This window comes from Salmo salar, chromosome 10 (genome assembly GCF_965601325.2).
Source record: "Salmo salar chromosome 10, fSalSal1, whole genome shotgun sequence".
Lineage (NCBI taxonomy): Eukaryota > Metazoa > Chordata > Actinopteri > Salmoniformes > Salmonidae > Salmo > Salmo salar.
In genome coordinates, this window is record NC_138300.1 from 90,398,933 (window position 1) to 90,425,800 (window position 26,868).

General features: G+C 42.3%; 1 protein-coding gene across 2 annotated transcripts in view; it reads right to left on the reverse strand.

Annotated features, from left to right (window-relative positions):
• The window catches only part of LOC106560819 (N-terminal EF-hand calcium-binding protein 2), a 151,472-nt gene that overhangs the window by 11,639 nt on the left and 112,965 nt on the right, over nucleotides 1-26,868 (reverse strand). The window contains exon 9 of one of the 2 annotated variants that reach the window (XM_014124147.3): nucleotides 11,317-11,373. The exons of the other annotated variant lie outside the window; for it this stretch is intronic. Coding sequence (XP_013979622.1) covers nucleotides 11,317-11,373 — 57 coding nt within the window. The remainder of the gene's footprint in view (nucleotides 1-11,316; nucleotides 11,374-26,868) is intronic. 2 annotated transcript variants of the gene reach the window in all.

The window sequence follows — 26,868 nt, forward strand, 5'->3', positions numbered from 1 at the left end:
TCTCTGGCAAATGCCAAACGTTCTGCACGGTGTTGGGCTGTAAGCACAACCCCCACCTGTGGACGTCGGGCCCTCATACCACCCTCATGGAGTCTGTTTCTGACCGTTTGAGCAGACACATGCACATTTGTGGCCTGCTGGAGGTCATTTTGCAGGGCTCTGGCAGTGCTCCTCCTGCTCCTCCTTGCACAAAGGCGGAGGTAGCGGTCCTGCTGCTGGGTTGATGCCCTCCTACGGCCTCCTCCACGTCTCCTGATGTACTGGCCTGTCTCCTGGTAGCGCCTCCATGCTCTGGACACTACGCTGACAGACACAGCAAACCTTCTTGCCACAGCTCGCATTGATGTGCCATCCTGGATGAGCTGCACTACCTGAGCCACTTGTGTGGGTTGTAGGCTCCGTCTCATGCTACCACTAGAGTGAAAGCACCGCCAGCATTCAAAAGTGACCAAAACATCAGCCAGGAAGCATAGGAACTGAGAAGTGGTCTGTGGTCACCACCTGCAGAACCACTCCTTTATTGGGGGTGTCTTGCTAATTGCCTATAATTTCCACCTGTTGTCTATTCCATTTGCACAACAGCATGTGAAATGTATTGTCAATCAGTGTTGCTTCCTAAGTGGATAGTTTGATTTCACAGAAGTGTGATTGACTTGGAGTTACATTGTGTTGTTTAAGTGTTCCCTTTATTTTTTTGAGCAGTGTATTTCAATCGATTCCATTGTTTTTATCAAAGTTTTTTTTAAAGTTTACCACATTTAGTTACCACATTTATCTGGGGAGGAAAGGTACCCAGAGTCAGGAGATTTTTGCTTCAGAGATGCAAGTTTAGTGGAGGGCTTGCACTACCCAACTTTTTATACTATTACTGGGTAGCCAACTTTCAGAAATGGCTATTCTGGTTACATGCTCCAGATACCCCATGGTGCCACCTAGAGGCACATTCTTGTATTTCTGCTTCTCTTCATGCTTTTCTCTGCTCTTCTCTCCCAGCATGCTCTTCTCTCCCAGCATCCCCTTCTCGCTATACTGGCAATACTGCAGTACTTTCCACAATTAAGATTTGGTACCAGTTTCGACGGCATTTTAAATTCTCCTCTGCGTCTACCATGGATCCTATTGATAAGAATCACTTATTCCCCGCTTCCCTAATAGATAATACCTTTACTTGTCCAGTGAGAGAAAGCATTAAGTCCTTCCAAGACTCATCGTAAATAGATTTTTCTAGTTTTCCCAACCTGGTCTCTAAATACTCTTTGCCTCCATCTCACTTTTTCCGTTACCTTCAAATTAGGCATTGTGTCTCCTCCCAATTTTCTGGCTTCCCTGCTCCAACCCCTTGCCAACCCTGGGATGAAATATTGACTCTATTACCTCGACAGAAAGCAGTAATTTCTCAGATCTATCTGTGTATTATGTCATTGGACAAACACTCCACCAACAAAACTAAAACTGCTTGGGAATGGGAAATGGGTGTTGGAATTACACAGGAGTGGTGGGATGAGACGATTGATAGAGTACGCTCCACTACATCTTGTGCTAATCTTGGTCTCAAACAATTTAAGGTTTTACATAGAGTGCATTTTTCAAAATCCAGATCGTCTGAAATATATCCAAATGTAAATGATGAGTGTGATAGATGTCATGTCTCACCATGACATCTATCACAGGGAATCGAGGTGGGTGGACTGAGGTAGCGTGGATAGGTAGGGAAGGGACTTGGGTGGTTGGGGGTGGATGTGTTGTGTGGAGGGAGGAAGAGAGGGTTGCTGGAATATGGTAAAATCTTTGGTGTACATTTTGTAAAACTTGAATAAAAAAATATATATAAAAAAAAATACAATGTGATGGGAATGCTCTATGTGTCACGTCCTGGCCAGTATAAGGGTTAATTGTCATTTTTGTTTGGTCAGGACGTGGCAGAGGGTATTTGTTTTATGTGGTTCAGGGTGGTGTGTTAGTTAGGAGGGCGTTTGATTTATTATTTCCGGGTTTTGAGTTATGGTCTATGTTGATGTATTTCTATGTGTAGTCTGGTTGATCTATTTCTATGTTGAGTTAATTGGGGTGGACTTCCAATTGAAGGCAGCTGTGTGGTGTTGCCTTTGATTGGAAGTCCTATATTAGTTGGGTGTGTTTGTCTGTGTATTTGTGGGAGATTGTTCTGTGTTTAGCCTTGTGCCTTGCCAGACTGTCTGTTAATCGTTCATTCTCTTGTTTGTTATTTTTGTATGTTCATTCTGAGTTAATAAATGTCAAGATGAGCTTACACACACCTGCTGCGTTTTGGTCCTCCATTACCAACGACACTATGTGTCACGCCCTGACCATAGAGAGCCTTTTTATTCTCTATTTTGGTTAGGTCGGGGTGTGACTGGGGGGGGGGGGGGTGTTTCTATCTAGACGTTCTGTTTCTATGTTGGCCTGGTATGGTTCCCAATCAGAGGCAGCTGTTTACCGTTGTCTCTGATTGGGGATCATATTTAGGCAGCCATTTCCCCACTATGTTTTGTGGGATCTTGTTTGTGTATTGTGGCCTTGAGCACTGCATAGCGTCACGTTCGTTTTTGTTCTGTATTGTTTTTTGCAGGTTCACGTAATAAAGCTGATGAACCCAAACCATGCTGCATTTTGGTCCAATTCTTACAACAACAGCTGTGACACTATGGCAGGGATCATCAACTAGACTCAGCCGTGGCGACGATTTTTTCTTGAACGGGGGGCCGGAACATAATTACTAGTAATTTGTAGACTGCAATTTGACAGCAAGAAGCCCAAACATATTGTCACGTCCTGACCAGTATAATGGTTATTTGTTATTGTAGTTTAGTCAGGACATGGCAGAGGGTATTTTGTTTATGTGGTTCGGGGTGGTGTTTTATGTAGTAGGGTGTTTGATTTATTATTTCCGGGTTTTGGGGGTTATGTTCTAGGTTTGTATTTCTGTGTGGTCTGTAGTCTTTTGTATTTCTTTGTCTAGTTTATTGGGGTTGGACTCTCAATTGGAGGCAGGTGTTTTCTAGTTGCCTCTGATTGAGAGTCCTATAAATAGGAGTGTGTTTTGTTTGTCACTGGTGGGTAGTTGTTTGAGAGCACTGCTTTTGTTGAGCCTGCTTCTCTGTTCCTGTCGTTAGTTTGTTTTTTGTTTTTCCGTGGTGTTCGCATTTTTTATAATAAATATGTTGAGCACGCAACCCACTGCGTTTTGGTCCCATTCTCTCTTCCACGACAAGACCAAGCAGCGGAAGAAGGAGAGGAGGAACCCTGAGAAAATGGACTTTGATATGGACGATCGTGAAAAGTGGATGTGGGAGGAGATTATGGCCGGAGAAGGTCCATGGAGGAAGTGGAGTGAAGACAGGGAACGCTACAGGGGAACACGACTGGCGTTTAAGCCCGAGAGGCAGCCCCAATAATGTTTTTTTGGGGGGCACATGGGTAGTTTGGCTGGGCGAGGATTGAGCCCCAGGCCAAATCCCCGTACCTTTTCTGGGCAACCAGTGACTGGACAGGTCCCGTGCTTCGGGGTAATGGGTACTGTGGCGAGGCCAAGTATTTTTAGGCCGGTACACGCAATACCAGCGCCCCGCATTTGCCAGGGGGAAGTGGGCATCCAGCCAGTAAGAGTGACGCCAGTTCTGCGCTCGAGACCGCCAGTACGCCTCTACGGTCCAGTGAGTCAGCCCTGTCCGACTCGTCCTGTTCCCGCTCCCCGCACTAGCCTTGAGGTGCGTGTTCCCAGGCTGATACCTCCAGTACCAGCACCACGCATCAGGCTTCCAGTGTGTCAGCCCAGTCCGACTCGTCCTGTTCCCGCTCCCCGCACTAGCCCTGAGGTGCGTGTTCCCAGGCTGATACCTCCAGTACCAGCACCACGCATCAGGCTTCCAGTGCGTCAACCCAGTCCAACTCGGCCTGTTCCCACTCCCCGCACTAGCCCTGAGGTGCGTGTCCCCAGACTGGCACATCCAGTACCAGTACCACGCATCAGGCTTCCAGTGCGTCAGCCCAGCCTCGAGAGTTTGGCAATAGTGTGCAGTCCAGAGTATCTGGCACCAGTGTGCAGTCCAGAGTATCCGGCACCAGTGTGCAGTCCAGAGTATCCGGCACCAGTGTGCAGTCCAGAGTATCCGGCACCAGTGTGCAGTACAGAGTATCCGGCAACAGTGTCTAGTCCGGAACCGAGGGAGACTGCCTGCGACCCGGAACCAAGGGAGACTGCCTGCGACCCGGGACCGAGGGAGTCTGCCTGCGACCCAGAACCAGGTGAGTCTGCCTATGACCCGGAACCAAGGGAGTCTATCAGCAACCCGGAACTGAGTAAGTCTGTGGACGATCCGGAACTAAATATGAGTAACTGTATCAAATGAGTCTGCCTACAGTGTGGAACGGAAGAGGTCTGCCTACGATCCGGAACGAGGGGAGTCTGCCTACGGCCCGAAACTGATCAAGTCTGTCTGCATTCTGGAGGACAGTAGGCCGGAGCCAGAACCACCTCCTGTATAGGTGGGTTGGGGACGGGGGGTGTAGCACAAGTGACGGCAGCCACCCTCCCTTCCCTCCCTTTAGTTTAGGGGGATATTTTGTTGTTTTTTAAAAATGTTTTATTTATGAGGTGCATCCGGGGTCTGCACCTTTAGGGGGGGTACTGTCACGTCCTGACCAGTATAAGGGTTATTTGTTATTGTAGTTTGGTCAGGACGTGGCAGAGGGTATTTTGTTTGTGGTTCGGGGTGGTGTTTTATGTAGTAGGGTGTTTGATTTATTATTTCCGGGTTTTGGGGGTTATGTTCTAGGTTTGTATTTCTATGTGGTCTCTAGTCTTTTGTATTTCTTTGTCTAGTTTATTGGGGTTGGATTCTCAATTGGAGGCAGGTGTTTTCTAGTTGCCTCTGATTGAGAGTCCTATATATGGGTATGTGTTTGGTTAAGTGTTTGTGGAAGATTGTTTCTTGTTTTGCCTGTGTGAGCCTGACAAGACTGTTTTGTTGTTCGTGCGTTTTTCGGTTTGTTATTTTGGTGTTCTTTATTTTTAAATAAATACAAGATGAGCATCCACATTCCTGCTGCGTTTTGGTCCTCTATTCCCAACGACAACCGTTACACATATAATATTTGACTAAAACATAGTAATTTCAAACCTTGCTTACATTTATATATTCACATCTCCCTATTATGTGTGGGAATACTTGGGAACAGATTTCCAAAATGTAAATCATTTGGAGCTCATTCTCTGGTGTTTTTACAGTATTTCCCATCTAACAATGAAAATACATTTTAAAAACAATATATTATTATTTTTTCACTCTGAAAACTTGGGGGGCCAAATAAAACCCCCCAGTGGGCCAAATTCCTTCCACGAGCCACCAGTTGGGGAACCCTGCTCTACGGAGTGCTTGCAGTGTCCTGTATAGCCATGGTATAGACCCTTTTTCAGTACGTGACACATTGACGTCACGCACAGATGCGTGCGACTCTTGGCGGCAGTAAGAAAGCCATCGCCATCTGTGAAAACCACTTTTTTGGGTTTTCATATGCATAAAAGGATATTTTGATTCTTGCTTGAACAGTCGCTAAGATAACATTTGGTTGTGATCTTTGCAAAATAATTATTTTGGATGCAGCAGTTGTTAGTTAGAACCAAGCCTTAACCCTAAATCCTAATTTTGCATAACCCTAATCCTAATCTTGGCATAACCCTAACTCTAGCTTCATGTCCACTTCCCTGTTCAACCCTAACCCTCAATCACAACCCTAACCTTAACTTCATGTCCACATCCTGGTTCAACACTAACCCTAGCCTCAACCACAACCCTAAGTCCTGCGCCAACTCCTGTCATTAAATCATGTTCTTTCTGTTTGAAAAATGTATAATTTATATAATATACTGTATGTATTTATGTCACTGATTCGGTGATTGCTATACAATACATGAATTTAAATGATGCCTAACATTATTCTGATATGTGACATAGAGACTGTGACAACACAATCAAACTGCTTAAATCTACAGTTGGTTGTTTTTCTTCATTATTTAGCTAGCAGCTGAGTCCAACATGTGGTGCTTCAGCAGGTGGGAAAGATAAAAACTAATTGAAGCCATTAGAAACTCCTGTCTGACAGGACCATTCCAAACCACAGTTATCATCCCCTCTGGGCCAAGGCAATAAATGGGCAAAAAACGGATAAACTCAAAACTCAATCAGAAACAGTAAATTACCCATCTTACCTCAAACCAGAGCAATATTATTACATTTCCTCTTCCATTCCACTTGGAGAATAAATCAACTATTACCAAGACACATGCAGCATTTACCAGGCTGCCTAAAATAAGGGCTAGGCCCATCATGCTAAATTAAAGTTGATTCAATTTTGTGCCTTTCATTTGTCATCTAGGCTGGTTTTAACAAGACGGCGTGTGGCACAGACAAAAACTCAAACAAAACTAGAAATCCTTGTAACTGTGTATCTCAGCATGAGTTTCCATAAAATAGTAATTGTCTGTGGGGAGATCTATAAAGTGTCATTACTGGATGTGAAAATGGGGACATTTCACAAATGGTTATTGACTCTATAAGCTAGTTTGATAGGAAATATTTTGACCACCACTGCAATAAAGATACAAGAGGCCTTATCAATGGCAGTATTAAAATCCATCCATTCATCCCCCTTCTCTCTCTTTATTACCTACATTATTGTGTCTGTCTGTCTGTCTGTGGGTTTGTGTGTGATTGTACAAGGGTTTGTGTGTGCGTATGGCTCAGGGCAATATCTATATGTAGGCATATGTGTGCACACGAACACATGCAGGCATACATGGAATAATGAAGGCAGTAAGGAATTGAATATATCATGAGATAATAGTGCATGGCTGTGTATATGAGGGTGTGTGTGAAAGAGAATTTGAATGTATGTACGGGAATGTTGGGGTATGGAAGAAGTTGGGGGAGAACTCAGAGGGGAATCACAGAATTGCACCGTTAACATGGAAACTGGAGAATACCCCCCCCCCCCCCCCCCCCCCCTTTATTTAACTAGGCAAGTCAGTTAAGAACAAATTCTTATTTACAATGACGGCCTACCCCGGCCAAACCCGGATGACGCTGGGCCAATTGTGCGCCGCCCTATGGGACTCCCAATCATGGCCGGATGTGATACAGCCTGGATTCAAATCAGGGACTGTAGTGACGCCTCTTGCACTGAGATGCTGTGCCTTAGACCGCTGCGCCACTCGGGATTCAGCCGTTGGCCGATTTTCCTTCTTTTCACTCTGTCAATTAGGTTAGTATTGTGGAGTAACAACAACGTTATTAATCCATCCTCAGTTTTCTCCTATCACAGCTATTAAACTCTGTAACTGTTTTTTCTAAAGTCACCATTGGCCTCATGGTAAAATCCCAGAGCGGTTTCTATCCTCTCCGGCAACTGAGTTAGGAAGGACACCTGTATCTTTGTATTGGAAAGGGGTGAATTGATAAACCATCCAAAGTATAATCAATAACTTAACTTTTTTTTTACCCATCTACCAATAGCTGCCCTTGTTTGCGAGGCGTTGGAAAACCTCCCTGGTCTTTGTGGTTGAATCTGTGTTTGAAATTCACTGCTCGACTGAGGAGTACAGAGGCAGTCATTCAGAAATCATGTAAAACACTATTATTGCAGTTTGACATTATGGGGTATTGTGTGTAGGTCAGTGACAAAAAAACAAAACAAAATGTAATCCATTTTAAATTCAGGCTGTAACTCAACAAAATGTTGGAAAAGTCAAGTGGTGTGAATACTTTCTAAATGCACTGTATGTCTATATCATGCATGGGAATAAATGGGAACAGATTTCCAAAGTTAAAATCACTTGGAGCTGATTTCCTGGTGTTTTTACAATATGTTATGTCCATTAATGAAATAAAAATAAATATAAAAAGAAAAACATATTGGAGAGCCAAATAAAACCATCCGTGGGCCAAATTCGGCCCATAAGCTGCCAGTTGGGGATCCCTGTCCTAGAGAGACAATTCTCTTTCTGCAGTGGTGCATCCCTTCGCACCATAACACCCTCCAAATGAGCAATGCTGCATATCTTTCTCCAATGATTCTCTCTCCTTGTGCCTTTCTCCCCATCCCTCATGGCACAGTGGTTGTTTCGACAAGGGCCAGTGATTTCAGTTCTGCCAATATAAAATAAAGCTGTGTGTGGTCTAGGAGACTATTAACAACTGTGAAGATGCATTTGAAACCCTTAAAGAAACTGCTGACACAATAGATACACTGTGGTGTGATGTACAAGAGCAATGATGCGTTCACACACTGACTCTCTCCCGATGGAGACAGTGCATGTTTGAGCACTGGTCACTCCCACAAGGCTACAGTGAGCAAAAACTACTGCTCAGTCCCTCTAACGCTCCGCTTCGTCACCACATAGCTGTTGAGTTTCACATTATGGAACAAACAATTGGAGAGTATATGTACTACCCAGGCTGCACCAAGGGAGAAAAAGGTCAGTCAGAAGTACCACTGTGGTCAGTGCTATACACAGTATCCGCTGTACTGGCTGAAGTTAGGTCAGATAACAGGTCTGCAGCACTGCTCTGTCCCAGGTACAGTATATCATTCTGAACTGGATAATGGAAGGAGAAATACAGTGTGGTCTTTCAGGTAAGGCAGACTGGCCTTTTGTTTTCCTCACAGTCAAACCAGATAAATCAGTGTCAATAATGGGGTTGCTGCATACCGAGTGCTTCTTGAGGGCATGCATCACACCCCCATTTTATGTAAATAAAAGTAAATAACAAATATTTTCCAACATTGCCACCCCCTCTAGGCAAACATGTACAAAACATTGCAATTTCTAAGCAGGCAATCAATATGTAAAATGGAAATGCTTGACTATTGAAAATCACAATACAGCAAGAAAACAGAAGCCTGAGCATCATTAGCTGTGGCACAATACATTGGAATCATGTCATTAAATAGAGACTAAGGGATATCAAAGAGCTAATAATCAGACCCTACTCACATCTACACTACCGTTCAAAAGTTTGGGGTCACTTATAAATGTCCTTGTTCTTTAAAGAAAAGCATTTGTTTTTGTCCACTAAAATGACATCAAATTGATCAGAAGGCCAGCATCCCGGAGTTGCCTTTTCACTGTTGATGTTGAGACTGGTGTTTTGCGGGTACTATTTAATGAAGCTGCCAGCTGCCACTAGACCCTCTAATGTACTTGTCCTCTTGTTCAGTTGTGCACCGGGGCCTCCCACTCCTCTTTCTATTCTGGTTAGAGACAGTTTGTGCTGTTCTGTGAAGGGGGTAGTACACAGCGCTGTGCCAGATCTTCAGTTTCTTGGCAATTTCTCACATGGAATAGCATTAATTTCTCAGAACAAGAATAGACTGACGAGTTTCAGAAGAAAGTTCTTTGTTTCTGGCCATTTTGAGCCTGTAATCGAGCCCACAAATTCTGATGCTCCAGATACTCAACTAGTCTAAAGAAGGCCAGTTTTATTGCTTCTTTAATCATAACAACAGTTTTCAGCTGTGCTAACATAATTGCAAAAGGGTTTTCTAATGATCAATTAGCCTTTTAAAATGATAAACCTGGATTAGCTAACACAACATGCCATTTGAACATAGGAGTGATGGCTGCTGATAATGGGCCTCTGTACGCCTATGTAGATATTCCATTAAAAGTCAGCCGTTTCCAGCTACAACAGTCATTTACAACATTAACAATGTCTACACTGTATTTCTGACCAATTTGATGTTATTTTAATGGACCAAAAATGTGCTTTTCTTTCAAAAACAAGGAAATGTCTAAGTGACCCCAAACTTTTGAACAGTAGTGTATGTGTGACCTGGGTGCTGGAGAGGACGGGGAAATTACTGGAACGAGTCAGGCATTTACATTAAGGAACACTGCATAATACACATACAGCAATGGTACCGCATTAATATCAAAATGCCATACAAAATGCTTTCTAAGAGCAATTGCAAGCAAGGATACTCAGTAAGCTATTTCAAGGCATTTCAAATGTGGATGGTGAACTCTGGCACCTCTACTGTGCGTGCTGTTGTAGAAAACATGACTTTAGATTCAATCTTTCTATTCTTGATTGTATGCTGAGTGAATCACTTGCAGTAGTGCTCACAGCACTAAGAAAACCCTGCTGAGAGTATGGTGGGTCAAAAGGTTCAATCTTCTCTCCCACTTTAAGAATACCCGTCGGGCCTACTAATGTGCCCCCATTGAGCGTTGGGCACACAAGCGCACATGCAGCTCCACACCAATCAGACTGGCCCAGCTGACAGGTGAAGCCTGCTCTAATCCTATTTGTGAGAGCAAATGATAGCTCTAGACGCTGACAATGATTCATGGGAGAAAAGGAATGATTCAATTTGCTTGGATCCCTCAAGCATCAATAAGGCAGAAGTCAATCAGAGGCAGGTTCCGGGCGGCTTGGTTCAGATTCAGAGCAGGTGCTGCCAGTGGACTGCTGCAGTAGGACCCTAGGAGTGAGCAGGGGAACTGCACTGATGCTCAGATAAAGACACCAGTCCCTATATTATTCCTCAGATCCATCAGACCTCTGATTGTCCCTGTGTGAACTGCCATCTCTCCGTCTTACTCATAGTGACAGTTCTACAGGCCACTGCATCCACATCTCATACAGGCATGCTGACGGAGGGATATATATTTCAAGAACCAGATGGAGAAACTTTTGTCTCTTCAGTAAAAAATAATAATGAAAGGGTCATAAGAGCATAATACCATTTTGGCATTTGGAGAGTATGCTTGTTGCAGACTACACAAACTGTATAGCGACATATGAGTATTTTGTTTTTTTGTTAAGCATGTTTCGGATTGAAAGATAAATAACTTAGCTATACTGTAGGAAACTGTTCAAACTGTTTAACAATTGTTAATATGGAAGCATGAGGCCATAACAACAATATGAACAGAATGTATGCTTGCCCAGAGGTTTCAGGGTCAAATAACCACCCATGGGAGGCACTTAAAATACTTAATTTGAACTCAAGCACTGAGTCTGACCACTTTGATAAGAAAAGATAAATAACATGCACTCATGCTTTTCATGCAGGGAGATAAGTCATCTTCTTGGCTGCTTTCTGCTTGAAAGGAGGTGGATATGAGATGCCAATGATTCTCTGTGCAAGCTGGGAGCTTCAGAATGGAGCTCCCAGCTTGGGGGTCGTGAGGGGTAGTGAGGGGTAGCTAGGGGTGGAGCAGCAAACCCCCCGCAGTGCCACAGCCAAACTGTGCCCCCCTACTAGGCTCTCAGGCATAAATATGCTACTTACTGCGCTGGCTGTGCCATCAGTGTCTGTTAGCCTCTGATGCAGGTCAAACCAAACTGTCTGCAACAAGAACCAAAACACAAGAACCACAAGTGGATTAGTGTTAAGCCTAAACTGCACTGGAACAGTGGAACAGAGGCACCCTACTCTGCACTGCACACACCCAGGTGGGCAGGTTTTTTTCCACCTCATATTTCTTATTTGCAATTGTACAGAAATAATGCATGTTTCTTTTAATCCGACTCAAGACTTGCCTTGATACTGTTCTGATGACAATTGATCACTAAGCTGAATGAATATCAGTGTTGGGGAAGCTACTCTGAAAATGTAGTTTACCAAGCTACCAATGACTTCACACTGAAATAAGTTAAGCTACACTACAGCTACCCTTAATAAAAATACACTTTACTTAACTAAACTTACTTTGAAAAAGTTGTTAACTACATCCAAACTACTTAGTGAAAAATGATCATATTATCTAAAATGTCATAGACTACAAATTGCAAGAACAGTTCACTCTGGAGTCAGATGTTAACAGAATGTGTAATTTAGCCTATAAAACACAAAAAGTTAGAATTAGGCAGGTCTAATGCCGAAAAATAAAGGAAACTCTTGCTTACTTCATCTGTATTTAATTTTTTCTAAAAAAGTAGTGTGTAGTTCCAGTAGTTAGCTATTAGTTGAGAAGTTAATAAAAACTGCAGTAACTAAGGTGGTCATGAATTATACTTTTATTGCTGCTTTATTACCTCTTTATTACAGTTAACAATGGAGTTCCCTTCAAACTGTCAAACTATCCCCCTATTTGTTTCTAGAACAGATTTTTTATGTAATTTGTTAATCTTTTATTTCATCTTTATTTAACCAGGTAGGCTAGTTGAGAACAAGTTCTCATTTACAACTGCGACCTGGCCAAGATAAAGCAAAGCAGTGTGACACAGACAACAACAGAGTTACACATGGAGTAAACAATAAACAAGCCAATAACACAATAAACAAGTCAATGACACAGTAGAAAAAAAGAAAGTCTATATACAGTGTGTGCAAAAGGCATGAGGTAGGCAATAAATGAAGGAAATGTTTGCTTTCTATTTGAGCAGAAATCTGTCTTGGATACTGTGACACGCTATATCGCTTAGCTAGCTAATATACTCACAGATCTGTTGAGGAAAATGTTACACTGCAGAGAGGGTAGCTATCATATAGTATAATGTGGAACGGCCTTATAAACCATTTAATATAGAATCACAGAGATCTTAATCAGAGATGAGCATCTCCGACTGCAGGAAAATGTCAAGCCCAGAAAAACCCATCACTGTATTACAGAGCTATATTTCCAATCACATAATAAAGGAAAATAACACCCCAAAACAATATTTTGGTATTTGTTTCATTAGTCCATTGATAACATAGTCCCAAAAATGTGTTGAATGTCAGCAATCAAGTTTTCAAAATGTATAACTTTCAAAATACGGAAAGACAGCATCCTACCGGCTGTATTTCTGTACTTAGAAAGTTATATATCTTGAAAACTTGATGACATAGAAAACATTTTGGGACTATATCAACAACGGACTAATGAAACCAAAACCAAAATATCGTTTTTGGGTTCAGTTGCACACACTGAATGCCCTGATTTCTATAGTTATGTCTGATCTAGTCATTGTATGTCATCTGCAGGATGATTTTAACCAGAGGTGACCTCAAGCCCATTCCAGATGTGTGTAGGATCCTTGTCATCAGAGCTCTTGTTGTCTGTAGAATGCTGTGGAATTCTGTAGAGTGCTCGCCTGCTGGTGCAGGAAGCATCATTTCCTTTCCCCGTTGTGTCATTATAAGTGCCTCAATCACCGTGGCAACTGGAGCACCAGCATGCGTTCTTTCTCCAGCAGCCCTCAAATTGCTACAGATGAAGGATCTTAATTTGATCACTATTTTGTTGCTGAGAATTTAAAGCAGAATTTAAAGCAGTGATAGGAGAAAGTGGCCTGGATCAACTGAGTAAAGTTACAATGGCATTAGCAATGCAGGCATTCTGTGGCCTATTCATCTGAAATCTAGTTTACAGGAGGCCACATAAGACAGAACCAATACATTACATGAGACAAACTGTGATGAGTAAGTTATGGACTGCAACTATTGAAAACTCATGTAAAATTCACATTCTGTGGTGTTTCTGAAGCTACTCTCATCTATCCGATGGGAGTGGAGTGAAACACTGTATTGTAAAGCAGTTTCCTTCTGACAAATGTCTTACTGAGTGTACATTGGTGCATAATGATGAACAGACTTAACGCAGATGTGTCTGAATGTGGGTTGAGACCCTGGATTATCTTTCATACAGCACCAGATACTGTACAGATGTAGTGTCACGTCCTGGCCAGTATATAAAGTTAATTGTTTTGTAGTTTGGTCAGGGCGTGGCAGAGGGTATTTGTTTTATGTGGTTCGGGGTGGTGTGTTTGTTAAAAGGGTGTTTGGTTTAGTATTTCCGGGTTTTGGTTTATGTCTAGGTAGTTCTATGTGGAGTCTAGTGAGTGTATGTCTATGTTTGGTTAATTGAGGTTGGGACTCTCAGTTGAAGGCAGGTGTTGTCTATCTGCCTTTGATTGAGAGTCCCATATATTAGGGTGTGTTTGTGTTTGTGATTTGTGGGTGATTGTTCTGTGTTGAGCCTATGCTAGCCAGACTGTTTGTAGTTGTTCGTTCGTTCTTTTGTTTTGTGATTTTTGTACGTTCATTTTTTGAAGTAAATAAATTCTCAAGATGAGCATACACGTACCTGCTGCGTATTGGTCCACATTTTCCGATGACGATTTCGTTATATCATCAGAGGACGAAGACAACCGTGACATGTAGGATCTTAATTTGAGCCAGTCTGCTAAATTACAGCAGAAAAATAATCCTGCAGCAACAGGAAGTGTGAATTATGATGTGGATTATAATTAAGGCTGCAATATGTAATGACCCGACCAAATTCACATAGACATGTGAGTTATAGATCTTTCATTCTCGTTGAAAGCTAGTCTTAGAAGCGGAAGATCTGTTCTTTGTGCGCTATTTCTATGCTTCTCGATATTAAGTTTCTTCTTTGTATCTTTTACTTCCGGTTTTATACACCAGTTTCAAAAAGGTGAAAATACTATATTTTTGGTTATTGAAAATACACTACAAGTTTGTATTTTCCTGCTGTGCAGGAAAATTCTCAGCAACAAAATAGTGATCAAATTAGGATCCTTCATCTGTAGCAATATCACCTCTGGTTAAAATCATCCCGCTAAAAATATACAATGACTAGATCAGACTGTCACAACATCCACAGAAGGGGGCGCCTCTCCTCGGTCGAGCGGCGCTCGGCGGTCGTCGTCGCCGGCCTACTAGCTGCCACCGATCTGTGTTTCAGTGTCTATTAGTTATGTCTGGTTTTTGTTTGCACCTGTTTTGTGTTTTGTCATTAGTGGGGGGGTTATTTAGTCTGTCTGTGTTTAGCTAGGATTTTGTGCGGGATTGTTCGTTGTTACGTGTGGTGTTACTTTTATTATCTAGGCATTAGGGTTGCCGGGCTGCGCCCCGTCTGCCTTTTGAACGGAGCTTCTTTTTGTCCATTTTTCGGACTGTTATGCTCCCAGCGTGGTGAAGGTTACCCGTAGATTTATTAAATTAAAATTGTTCCAACGGACCTCAGTCTCCTGCGTTTGACTCACTCCTTAAACTGTTCATTCCGCTCGTGACACAGACATAACTATAGCAATCAGGGCATTCAGTGTGTGCAAATAAGTCACAATGTATGGGACTAACAAATTTAAAGCATATGCCTGGTTTGAAGGAGAAATCCAGAAAAGTACATTCATGACTACAATCACAGACGGAGATAGCATGGACATAGCTGAGGGGACTACTACTTTGATCTCGTGAGACAGAAGACAACTCAATTTGTGCAATGCATGTTAGTCATACCGGCATCCAGTAAACAAGATTCTCACTCTATTCGAAACACTTTTGTGATACATTTTTTCCACATCCATAAATTTGTACAGCCCCTCTCCCATAACATGGATAATAAGCACTTGTGGCAAACAGCGCAGCCCGCTGCGAATACATATTTTCTGTGAGGGAACGTTTGTCTGATTCCACCAAATCCATCCCGCCAGACGTGCAGTACAGTTGACTAGCCCTGTGACACAGAAGGTCTCCCTAGGAAGACCTAAAAATCCTCCTTTTAGGAATCTTCACTGGGATCTGACAGTACCTTCCTTGTTCTCTCAGGGGCGCTTCATCGAGCGTGGAATAAAACTGTTCAGCTATTCTTAGCTGCTGCAATAAGAACTTGCCTGCCTGCCAGATACAACAGAATTAACTGGAGACTCCATTAGTCTACCATGCTCACTGCATACAAGACATGGGCAACGGAGAGAGACAAAGAGCGGAGCGAGTGAGAGAGGAGAGAGAATGAAAGAGAGAGAGACACACAGATAAAGCCTGAGGGAATGAGTGAGGGAAGACAGCGTGGAGAAGGGGAGAGGGCATGAGGGAGAAGAAGAGTGCAAGGGAGAGAGGGAGGGATGAGAAAGAAATAGCAAGAATTGCAATAGTTTGGATGTCAGGGCTCTATAATTGCTTTCTTTGTCTCTTTCTTTTGCTCTCCCTCACTCTCTTCTCTCATCCCTTCCCTTTCCACCATCTTCCTATTGCGGATTGCGTTCTAAAAGGTCGTCACTAATTCCCACAGCCACAAAGTCATAAACTCCACTTATTTATACAATTAATCTTCTTAAAATCAGATTTTTTTAAACCTTAACCACACTGCAAACATTAAGCCTAAATCTAACCTTAAATTAAGAATTTTCATGAATTTTTACAATATAGACAATTTGGACTTTATGGCCCTTGACCTTTTTTTAAAAACCTTTTTTTTTACATCTTCTTCAGTCAAGTTAACTACCTCATTAGCTAGCCAGCTAGCAACCTGATAACTTTACCAGTAGTATATCCGAACATTTGGGGACACAGTAAGAATGGAAAAGGGATAGCTTCTTCAGGAGATCAATGGTCATAGCAATGAATAAATGAATGACTGATCACTTGCATGTTGTAGTCACAAACTTGACACTCTTAAAAAGGCAGTGTACAATGTTTAATGTAATGCATCTCAAATTTGTGCTTTTACATAATGTAGAAACCTAATTTTCCACAAATGTCTTTTTAATTTCAATGATAAGTATTTTTATGAAGATTTTTAAATTTTTTATAATAAACAAATGTATTTACAGAGTTACAAATGAGTTTCGAGGGCACAACATGTGCTTCAGAAGTAGCTAGAATTCATATAGGCCTGGGCTGTTCAATGTCAGTGCTGGTGGGTAATAGATGGTGCCGACAGACATAACAGCTCTGTTTCTAGCTCCTAAGCAACTTTGCAGTATTTCATTTTTTGTGTGTGTTATTTCTTACATTATTAGCCCAGAACGTTTTTTTTTTGTGTTATTACATACAGCCGGAAATAACATTTGGATATCAGAGTGGTGGTAACTCACCAGCATTACGACCATGAATAAGTTTTCCCGAATTGGATTCTTTGTTCGCACCCCCCAGAGCAATTTAACTTATTCCAGAGTCTGCTCCAAGACGCCGCCGGCGGAGAAGAGGTATTCGGAGTGGACTTCTAATCCGACTCAGGAGGCGGGCACACCATCCACCGCTTCCGAGTATATTACTCGCTAATGTTCAGTCCCTGGACAATAAAGTAGACAAGCTCAGGGCGAGGGTCTACATCCAGACAGACATCAGGGACTAACATACTCTGTTTCACAGAATCATGGCTCTCTCCAGATATACTGTCACCTGTCCAGACAGCCAGCTGGGTTCTCAGTACATCGTGCAGACAAGAATAAAGAACTCCCGGGGAAGAAGAAGGGCGGTGGTGTATGTTTCATGATTAACAACTCATGGTGTGATTCTGATAACGTACAGAAACTCAAGTCCTTTTGTTCACCCGACCTAGAATACCTTACAATCAAATGCCGACCGTATTACCTCCAAAGAGAATTCTCATTGGTTTTGTCACAGCTGTGTATATTCCCCCTCAAGCCGATACCATGACGGCCCTCAAGGAACTACACTGGAGATTATGCAAACCACATATCCTAAGGCCACATTTATTGTAGCTGAGAATTAAAGGATATGCACAAATTTGAGGAAAACGCTACCGAAGTTCTATCAACACATTGACTGTAGTACTAACGCTGGAAGAAACTCGACCAGTGCTATTCTCTCTTCCGGGATGCCTACAAGGCTCTCCACCGCCCTCCCTTTGGAAAATCAGATCATGACTCCATTTTTCAATCTTTCTCTATCCCAGTCTGCTGTCCCCACTTGGTTCAATATGTCCACCATTGTTCCTGTACCCAAGAAAGCAAAGGTAACTGAATGAAACTGGATCCTGGACTTCCTGACGGGCCGCCCCCAGGTGGTGAAGGTAGGAAACAACACCTCCACTTCACTGATTCTCAACACAGGGGCCCCACAAGGGTGCGTGCTCAGCCCCCTCTTGTACTCCCTGTTCACCCATGACTGGCCACACACGCATCCAACTCAATCATCAAGTTTGCAGATGACACAATCATAGTAGGCCTGATTACCAACAATGAAGAAAAGAAGGCCCTGGCAGAGAGGTGCCAGGAAAATAACCTCTTCCTCAACATCAACAAAACGAAGGAGCTGATCGTGGACTTCAGGAGACAGCATAGGGAGCACGCCCCCATCCACATTGACGGGACCACAGTGGAGAAAGTGAAAAGCTTCAAGTTCCTCAGCGTACACATCACTGACGATCTGAAATTGTCCCCATACACAGACAGTGTGGTATAGAAGGTGCAACAACCTCAGGAGGCTGAAGAAATTTGGCTTGGCTACTATGACCTTCACAAACTTTTACAGATGCACAATTGAGCACATCCTGTCGGCCTGGTACGGCAACTGCACCACCTGCAACCGCAGGGCTCTCCAGAGGGTGGTGTGTTCTGCTAAAGGCATCACCGGGGGTACACTGCCTGCCCTCCAGGACACCTACGGCCTCCGATGTCACAGGAAGGCCAAAAAGATCATCAAGGACATCAACCACCCGAGCCACGGCCTGTTCACCCCGCTATCATCCAGAAGGCGAGGTCAGTACAGGTGCATTAAAGCTGGGACCGAGAGAATGAAAAACAGATTTTATTTCAAGGCCATCAGACTGTTAAATAGCCATCACTAGCTGTCTACCACCCGGTTACTCAATCCTGCACCTTAGAGGCTGCTGCCCTATATACATAGACATGGAATCACTGGTCACTTTAATAATGGAACACTAGTCACTTTAACAATGTTTACAAACTGCTTTACTCATTTCATTGGTACATACTGTATTCTATTCTACTGTATTTATGTCAATGACACTCCGACATTGCTTGTCCTAATATTTACAGTTGAAGTCAGAACACCTTAGCCAAATACATTTCAATTCAGTTTTTCACAATTCCTGAGATTTAATCTCAGTAAAAATTCCCTGTTTTAGGTCAGTTAGGATCACCACTTTATTTTAAGAATGTGAAATGTCAGAATAATAGTAGAGAGAATGATTTATTTCAGCCTTTATGTCTTTCATCACATTCCCAGTGGGTCAGAAGTTTACATACACTCAATTAGTATTTGGTAGCATTGCCTTTAAATTGTTTAACTTGGGTCAAACGTTTTGGGTAGCCTTCCTCAAGCTTCCCACAATAAGTTGGGTGAATTGTGGCCCATTCCTCCTGACAGAGCTGATGTAACTGAGTCAGGTTTGTAGGCCTCCTTGCTCGCACACGCTTTTTCAGTTCTGCACACAAATGTTCTATAGGATTGAGGTCAAGGCTTTGTGATGGCCACTCCAATACCTTGACTTTGTTGTCTTTAAGCCATTTTGCCACAACTTTGGAAGTATGCTTGGGGTCATTGTCCATTTGGAAGACCCATTTGCGAGCAAGCTTTAACTTCTTGACTTATGTCTTGAGATGTTGCTTCAATATATCTACATAATTGTCCTACCTCATGATGCCATCTATTTTGTGAAGTGCACCAGTCCCTTCTGCAGCAAAGCACCCCAACAACATGAAGCTACCACCCCCGTGCTTCACAGTTGGGATGGTGTTCTTCAGCTTGCAAGCCTCACCCTTTTTCCTCCAAACATAACAATGGTCATTATTGTCAAACAGTTCTATTTTTGTTTCATCAGACCAGAGGATTTTTCTCCAAAAACTACAATCTTTGTCCTCATGTGCAGTTGCAAACCATAGTCTGGCTTTTTTATGGCTGTTTTGGAGCAGTGGAATCTTCCTTGCTGAGAGGCCTTTCAGGTGATGTCGATATATCTGTGGATATAGATACTTTTGTACCCGTTTCCTCCAGCATCTCTTTTGCTGTTCTTCTGGGATTGATTTGCACTTTTCGCACCAAAGTACATTCATCTCTAGGAGACAGAACGCGTCTCCTTCCTGAGCGGTATGACGGCTGTGTGGTCCCATGGTGTTTATACTTGTGTACTATTATTTGTACAGATGAATGTGGTACCTTCAGGCGTTTGGAAATTGCTCCCAAGGATGAACCAGACTTGTGGAGGTCTACAATTGTTTTTCTGAGTTCTTGGCTGATTTCTTTTGATTTTCACATGATGTCAAGCATAGAGGCACTGAGTTTTAAGGTAGGCCTTGAAATACATCCACAGGTACACCTCCACTTCACTCAAATGATGGAAATAAGCCTATCAGAAGCTTCTAAAGCCATGACATAATTTTCTGGAATTTTCCAACCTGTTTAAAGGCACAGTTAACTTACTGTATGTAAACTTCTGACCCACTGGAATTGCGATACAGTGAATTATAAGTGAAATAATCTGTCTGTAAACAATTGTTGGAAAAATTACTTGTGTCATGCACAAAGTAGATGTCCTCACCGACTTGCCAAAACTATAGTTTGTTAACAAGAAATTTGTGGAGTGGTTGACAAACGAGTTTTAATGACTCCAACCTAAGTGCATGTAAACTTCCGACTTATTTTGCTTTTATATTTGTGTGTATTGTTGAGAATAGTTACATATTTCTGCACTGTTGGAGCTTGGAACACAAGCATTTCGCTACACCCGCAATAACATCTGCTACAGGGTTGGGTAGGTTACTTTCTAAATGTAATCCGTCACAGTTACCTGTCCAAAATTGTAATCAGTAATGTAACTTTTGGATTATCCAAACTCAGTAATGTAATATGATTACATTCAGTTACTTTTAGATTACATTCCCCTCAAGAGAAGACAACAATGTATATTACCAATTGAACAACATCTATTGCAGGATAAATCAATGTTAAAGTTTACATAGCTTGCCATATATGGATGTTACATTTTACTTTATGGTTTGGTTATGTAGGCTTCTTTCAACCCATCACTTTCTACTACATATAGAGTACCAGTCAAAAGTTTGGACACACCTACTTATTCAAGGTTTTTCTTTATTTTTACTATTTTCTACATTGTAGAATAATTTCTATGAAATAACATATGGAATCATGTAGTAACCAAAAAAGTGTTAAACAAATCAAAATATATTTTAGATTTAAGATTCTTCAAAGTAGCCACCCTTTGCCTTGATGACAGCTTTGCACACGCTTGGTATTCTCTCAACCAGCTTCACCTGGAATGCTTTCCCAACAGTCTTGAAGTAGTTCCGACATATGCTGAGCACTTGTTGGATGCTTTTCCTTCTCTCTGTGGTGCAACTAATCCCAAACCATCAAATAGCTCTTACACAGCCTGGAGGAGTGTTGGGTCATTGTCCTGTTGAAAAACAAATGATAGTCCCACTAAGCGCAAACCAGATGGGATGGTGTATCGCTGCAGAATGCTGTGGTAGTCATGCTGGTTAAGTGTGCCTTGAATTCTAAATAAATCACAGACAGTGTCACCAGCAAAGCACCCCCACACCATCACACCTACTCCTCCATGCTTCACGGTGGGAACCACACATGCAGAGATCATCCATTAAACTACTCTGCATCTCACAAAGACACGGCGGTTGAAACCAAAAATCTCAAATTTGGACTCATCAGATCAAAGGACAGATTTCCACCGGTCTAATGTCCATTGCTCGTGTTTCTTGGCCCAAGCAAGTCTCTTCTTATTGGTGTCCTTTAGTAGTGGTTTCTTTGCAACAATTCGACCATGAAGGCCTGATTCAAGTAGTCACCCCTGAACAGTTGATGTTGAGATGTGTCTGTTACTTGAACTCTGTGAAGCATTTATTTCTGGCTGCAATTTCTGAGGCTGGTAATTCGAAATGAACTTATCCTCTGCTGCAGAGGTAACTCTGAGTCTTCCTTTCCTGTGGCAATCCTCATGAGAGCCAGTTTCATCATAGCTCTTGATGGTTTTTGCGACTGCACTTGAAGAAACTTTCAAAGTTCTTGAAATTTTTCGGATTGACTGACCTTCATGTCTTAAAGAAATTATTAGACTGTCGTTTCTCTTTGCTTATTTGAGCTGTTATTGCCATAATATGGACTTGATCTTTTACCAAATAGGGCTATCTTCTGTATACCACCGCTACCTTGTCACAACACAACTGATTGGCTCAAACTCATTAAGAAGGAAAGAAATTCCACAAATGAACTTTTAACAAGGGACAACTGTTAATTGAAATGCATTCCATGAAGCTGGTTGAGAGAATGCCAAGAGTGTGCAAATCTGTCATGAAGGCAAAGGGTGGCCACTTTGAAGAATTGTGTTGTGTTGTGACAATCACAAATATAAAATATATTTTGATTTGTTTAACACTTTTCTGGTTAAAAATGATTCCATATGTGTTATTTCATAGTTTTGATGCATTCACTATTATTCTACAATGTAATTGGAATGAGTAGGTGTGTCCAAACTTTTGACTGGTACTGTAATAATACGATTAAATTATATATTTACATTAAAAACCAAAGTCTATTAGAATTCCAGTCCTTCCAATAAATGTTATACCCCTTGAGCTTCAATAATATTGTTTTACCTGAGCATAACCCCAAATCTAAGGACTTATTAGCCAGAACAACTCTGTTGTTTATGATTTTGTTGTCTTGGAGGACTGATTGGGCTCATTGATTCGAGATGAAAAATAAATGCTTTGAGTGCTACTGAAAAGTGCTATTTCCATGTGAAAATGAACGTCATATTCTGCATTTGCTATTGGCCTCCTGTTCACCTTTTTGTTGATGACACTTTGATATCTTGGTAATATACAGCTGTTTAAAGGGCACATCCACAGATGAAACAATAACAAAATGGACGCCCCGCATCTGTTTTAGTAAAACGCTGAGAGATGGGCCTGGAGAAATGTAACCACGCTCAGATTGATAGACAGAGCTATGGATGCAAGGACGGACCATCCGTGATATCAAAATGATTGTTTTAACTATGCCATAAGCTATAAATGTACAATGTTTACAAACATTGGGGGAAAACAAGCTTATTTTTTGGTTCTCATGGAGTGTAACAGTTGAACTTAGCTCATGAGGCATTTCTAAGTTATATTCTTCAAGGATGTTGATAATATATATATACCCATTATATATCCATATATCCATTGATTCTTGAAGAATATATATATATAATTTATAAGTCCAAAAATGGATGTAGCAACTACAGATTGCCCCTTTAAGTCTGTCAAAACTGTGCGAGTTTGAGTATGTGTCTATAGGCCACATGCTCAAACTCGCACACTTTTGACAGCCTTAAAAAAGAAAATATTCATTATGAATTAGATTGAGCAATAAAAGCCCCACTTTTATTCCATAGGCTGGGATCTGCACTATGTAGCTTTTGCAAGAGCGCATTTTCACTGGCAGTCCACTGGTTTCAAAAACAATGATTGATAGTCAGCTTAAACTTCTTGAATTCAACCATTATTGGGTTCAAATACACATTTAGATTTGTGAACAGCCATCCACAACAACCACAATCCGTAAAGGCGTAAATAGCTAAATGAGAGAGCAGCAGTGTGATTCACATCAATGAGCTATGGAGATATCCATAATAAGTGATATCCGTATCGCCGTAGACTACACCACTGCTGTCATCCTTACCTCCAAGTGTTTATTCAAATTGGATAATCTTTGGATGCCGACAGCAGTTGCACCATTGGAAGACATAGTTTGGACTGTAGCCTATAAAAGCCTATTCCTGTTCTTTTCCCGCGATCCATCAAACACATTTGGTGTGTCATCATAGTGGTCTCTGACTTCTGGTCAGACTCGCTCCGGTGGAACAAACTTAAATTTGTGCCTTTTTCAATGCTGATTTGAATGTCATTGAGAAACAGAGAAGTGTCAAAGATTTTTTTTCACAAACATCCTTTCTGAATTTAAAAGTAATCCTCAAAGTAATCATCTAGTTTTTCAAAAGTATCTGTAATCTGATAAATTTGGAGAGGAAAGTGTCTAGAAACAGAAAGTTATTAGAGCAGATGTTTACACTATAAACAGTCTGTGTCCTAATTTCAGGTTATATAATTACCATCATTCTTACCCCAGCACTCACTGGCACCCTTTCTGCTTTTTCAAAACCTACCGTGCTATCTGACTACAGCCATAGATACCTCAGTCTGAGATTCAGAATATCAACAAGCGTCATTTTGACACCAAAACTTCCAGATCAGTAACATTCCATCCAGAATGCAATGTAGATTATGTTCCTGTGTGGCACAGTTGGTTAGCTCTATGACTAGACTCAAGGTTGTTGTTGTGATAGCTCTGTGACTAGACTCAGGGTTGTTGTTGTGATAGCTCTGTGACTAGGCTCAGGGTTGTTGTTGTGATAGCTCTGTGACTAGACTCAGGGTTGTTGTTGTGATAGCTCTGTGACTAGACTCAGGGTTGTTGTTGTGATAGCTCTATGACTAGGCTCAGGGTTGTTGTGATAGCTCTGTGACTAGGCTCAGGGTTGCTGTGATAGCTCTGTGACTAGGCTCAGGGTTGTTGTTGTGATAGCTCTGTGACTAGGCTCAGGGTTGTTGTTGTGATAGCTCTATGACTAGGCTCAGGGTTGTTGTGATAGCTCTGTGACTAGACTCAGGGTTGTTGTTGTGATAGCTCTGTGACTAGACTCAAGGTTGTTGTTGTGATAGCTCTGTGACTAGACTAAGGGTTGTTGCTGTGATAGCTCTGTGACTATGCTCAGGGTTGTTGTGATAGCTCTGTGACTAGGCTCAGGATTGTTGTTGTGATAGCTCTGTGACTAGACTAAGGGTTGTTGCTGTGATAGCTCTGTGACTAGGCTCAGGGTTGTTGTGATAGCTCTGTGACTAGGCTCAGGATTGTTGTTGTGATAGCTCTATGACTAGGCTCAGGGTTGTTGTTGTGATAGCTCTGTGACTAGGCTCAGGGTTGTTGTGATAGCTCTGTGACTAGGCTCAGGATTGTTGTTGTGATAGCTCTGTGACTAGACTAAGGGTTGTTGTTGTGATAGCTCTATGACTAGGCTCAGGATTGTTGTTGTGATAGCTCTGTGACTAGGCTCAGGGTTGTTGTGATAGCTCTGTGACTAGGCTCAGGGTCGTGTCTGATTACAATATTTTTTTTGCTGGTAATGTAATGGATTACAGTTTTTTTAATCCCTTACATAATACGTTACTCTCCAACCCTGATCTCCTAAATATGTGTATGTGACCAATAAAATTGGATTTGATTTAATTTGACTTGAGGGCCGAAGAACTGGGACCTGGGAAACCAGGTGAGTGCAAAAACAACAGGTAGAATCAAAAAACAGAAGTGTTCAGTAAGGACCAAAATTTAACATGTACAATACATTTTTTCTGGCACTCCAAAATGTGATGTTGTGCTCCTAGCTTTTTAAAGTAGGGAGCACTGGGCCTCCCGAGTGGCGCAGCGTTCTAAGGCGTCACTACAGACCCGGGTTCCATCCCGGGCTGTGTCGCAGCTGGGTGCGACTGGGAGACCCATGAGGCAGCGCACAATTGTCCATCCATCGTCCGGGTTAGGGAAGGGTTTGGCCGACAAGGATGTCCTTGTCCCATCGCGCTCTAGCGACTCCTTGTGGCGGGCAGGGCACATGCACGCTGACACGGTCGCCAGCTGTACAATGTTTCCTCCGACACATTGGTGTGGCTGGCTTCCAGGTTAAGCGAGCAGTGTGTCAAGTAGGGAGCACCAGTGCTAGAGATGCCTGGGAGGTGCAGCACAGATTGGATGTGTGGTTGGAGATGCGCTAACGAGCCACCATGGGATGTGCTAGAGATTGGTTCTATCAGGGACGGCCCGCCCATTAGGCATGATTAGGCAGCCTCTTAGGGCAGCAGATTGACGAGGGTGGCATTTAACAAGCTAAATTGACTAAGACGCACCTCCAACAACACATATCACCTCACATAATTCTGCCCAAAACAATGAAAACATTATTCACCCAGTGGCATATGGGCTATTAAGGTGAGTGGTGATGCTGCCCCATGATAAGCAGTGTCCACTTTGCCAAAGGCAGGGGCACGAAACATTTATCTTGTCCATGCCCAGTGCACCTCTCCATGGTACTGTTGGAGAGACGCAGAGCTGTGGCACTCCACCAACGCTCCGTCAAAGTCATCTAACATAAATCATGTAGCAGCCTATACAGTAGAAATACTATATAGCCTCTGTGGCCTTTTCTGTAGCCTGCAGGACGACCAAATTTATGATAATGTCATGAAACACTTTTTACATCATGAGTGTTTCTGATTAAATAGCCTAAATGGCGTCCTATCAAATAAAAATGTGCTTCAGTGTGAATATGAATGACCATGTTAACAAACACACCATATACTATAAACAGGACAGGTCAAAGTAAAATGGACAATAGCCAATGGAATGAAATCAGGCTACTCACGACTGCTGTCCAGGAGTTTCAGTCAAATCAAATCAAAGTTTATTTGTCACGTGCGCCGAATACTACAGACCTTACGGTGAAATGCTTACTTACAGGCTCTAACCAATAGTGCAAAAAAGGTATTAGGTGAACAATAGGTAGGTAAAGAAATAAAACAACAGTAAAAAGACAGGCTATATACAGTAGCGAGGCTATAAAAGTAGCGAGGCTACATACAGACACCAGGTTAGTCAGGCTGATTGAGGTAGCATGTACATGTAGATATGGTTAAAGTGACTATGCATATATGATGAACAGAGAGTAGCAGTAGCGTAAAAGAGGGGTTGGCGGGTGGTGGGTGGCGGGACACAATGCACATAGCCCGGTTAGCCAATGTGCGGGAGCACTGGTTGGTCGGCCCAATTGAGGTAGTATGTACATGAATGTATAGTTAAAGTGACTATGCATATATGATAAACAGAGAGTAGCAGCAGCGTAAAAAGAGGGGTTGGGGGGGGCACACAATGCAAATAGTCCGGGTAGCCATTTGATTACCTGTTCAGGAGTCTTAAAAACTGTTGAGAAGCCTTATTGTCCTAGACTTGGCACTCCGGTACCGCTTGCCATGCGGTAGTAGAGAGAACAGTCTATGACTG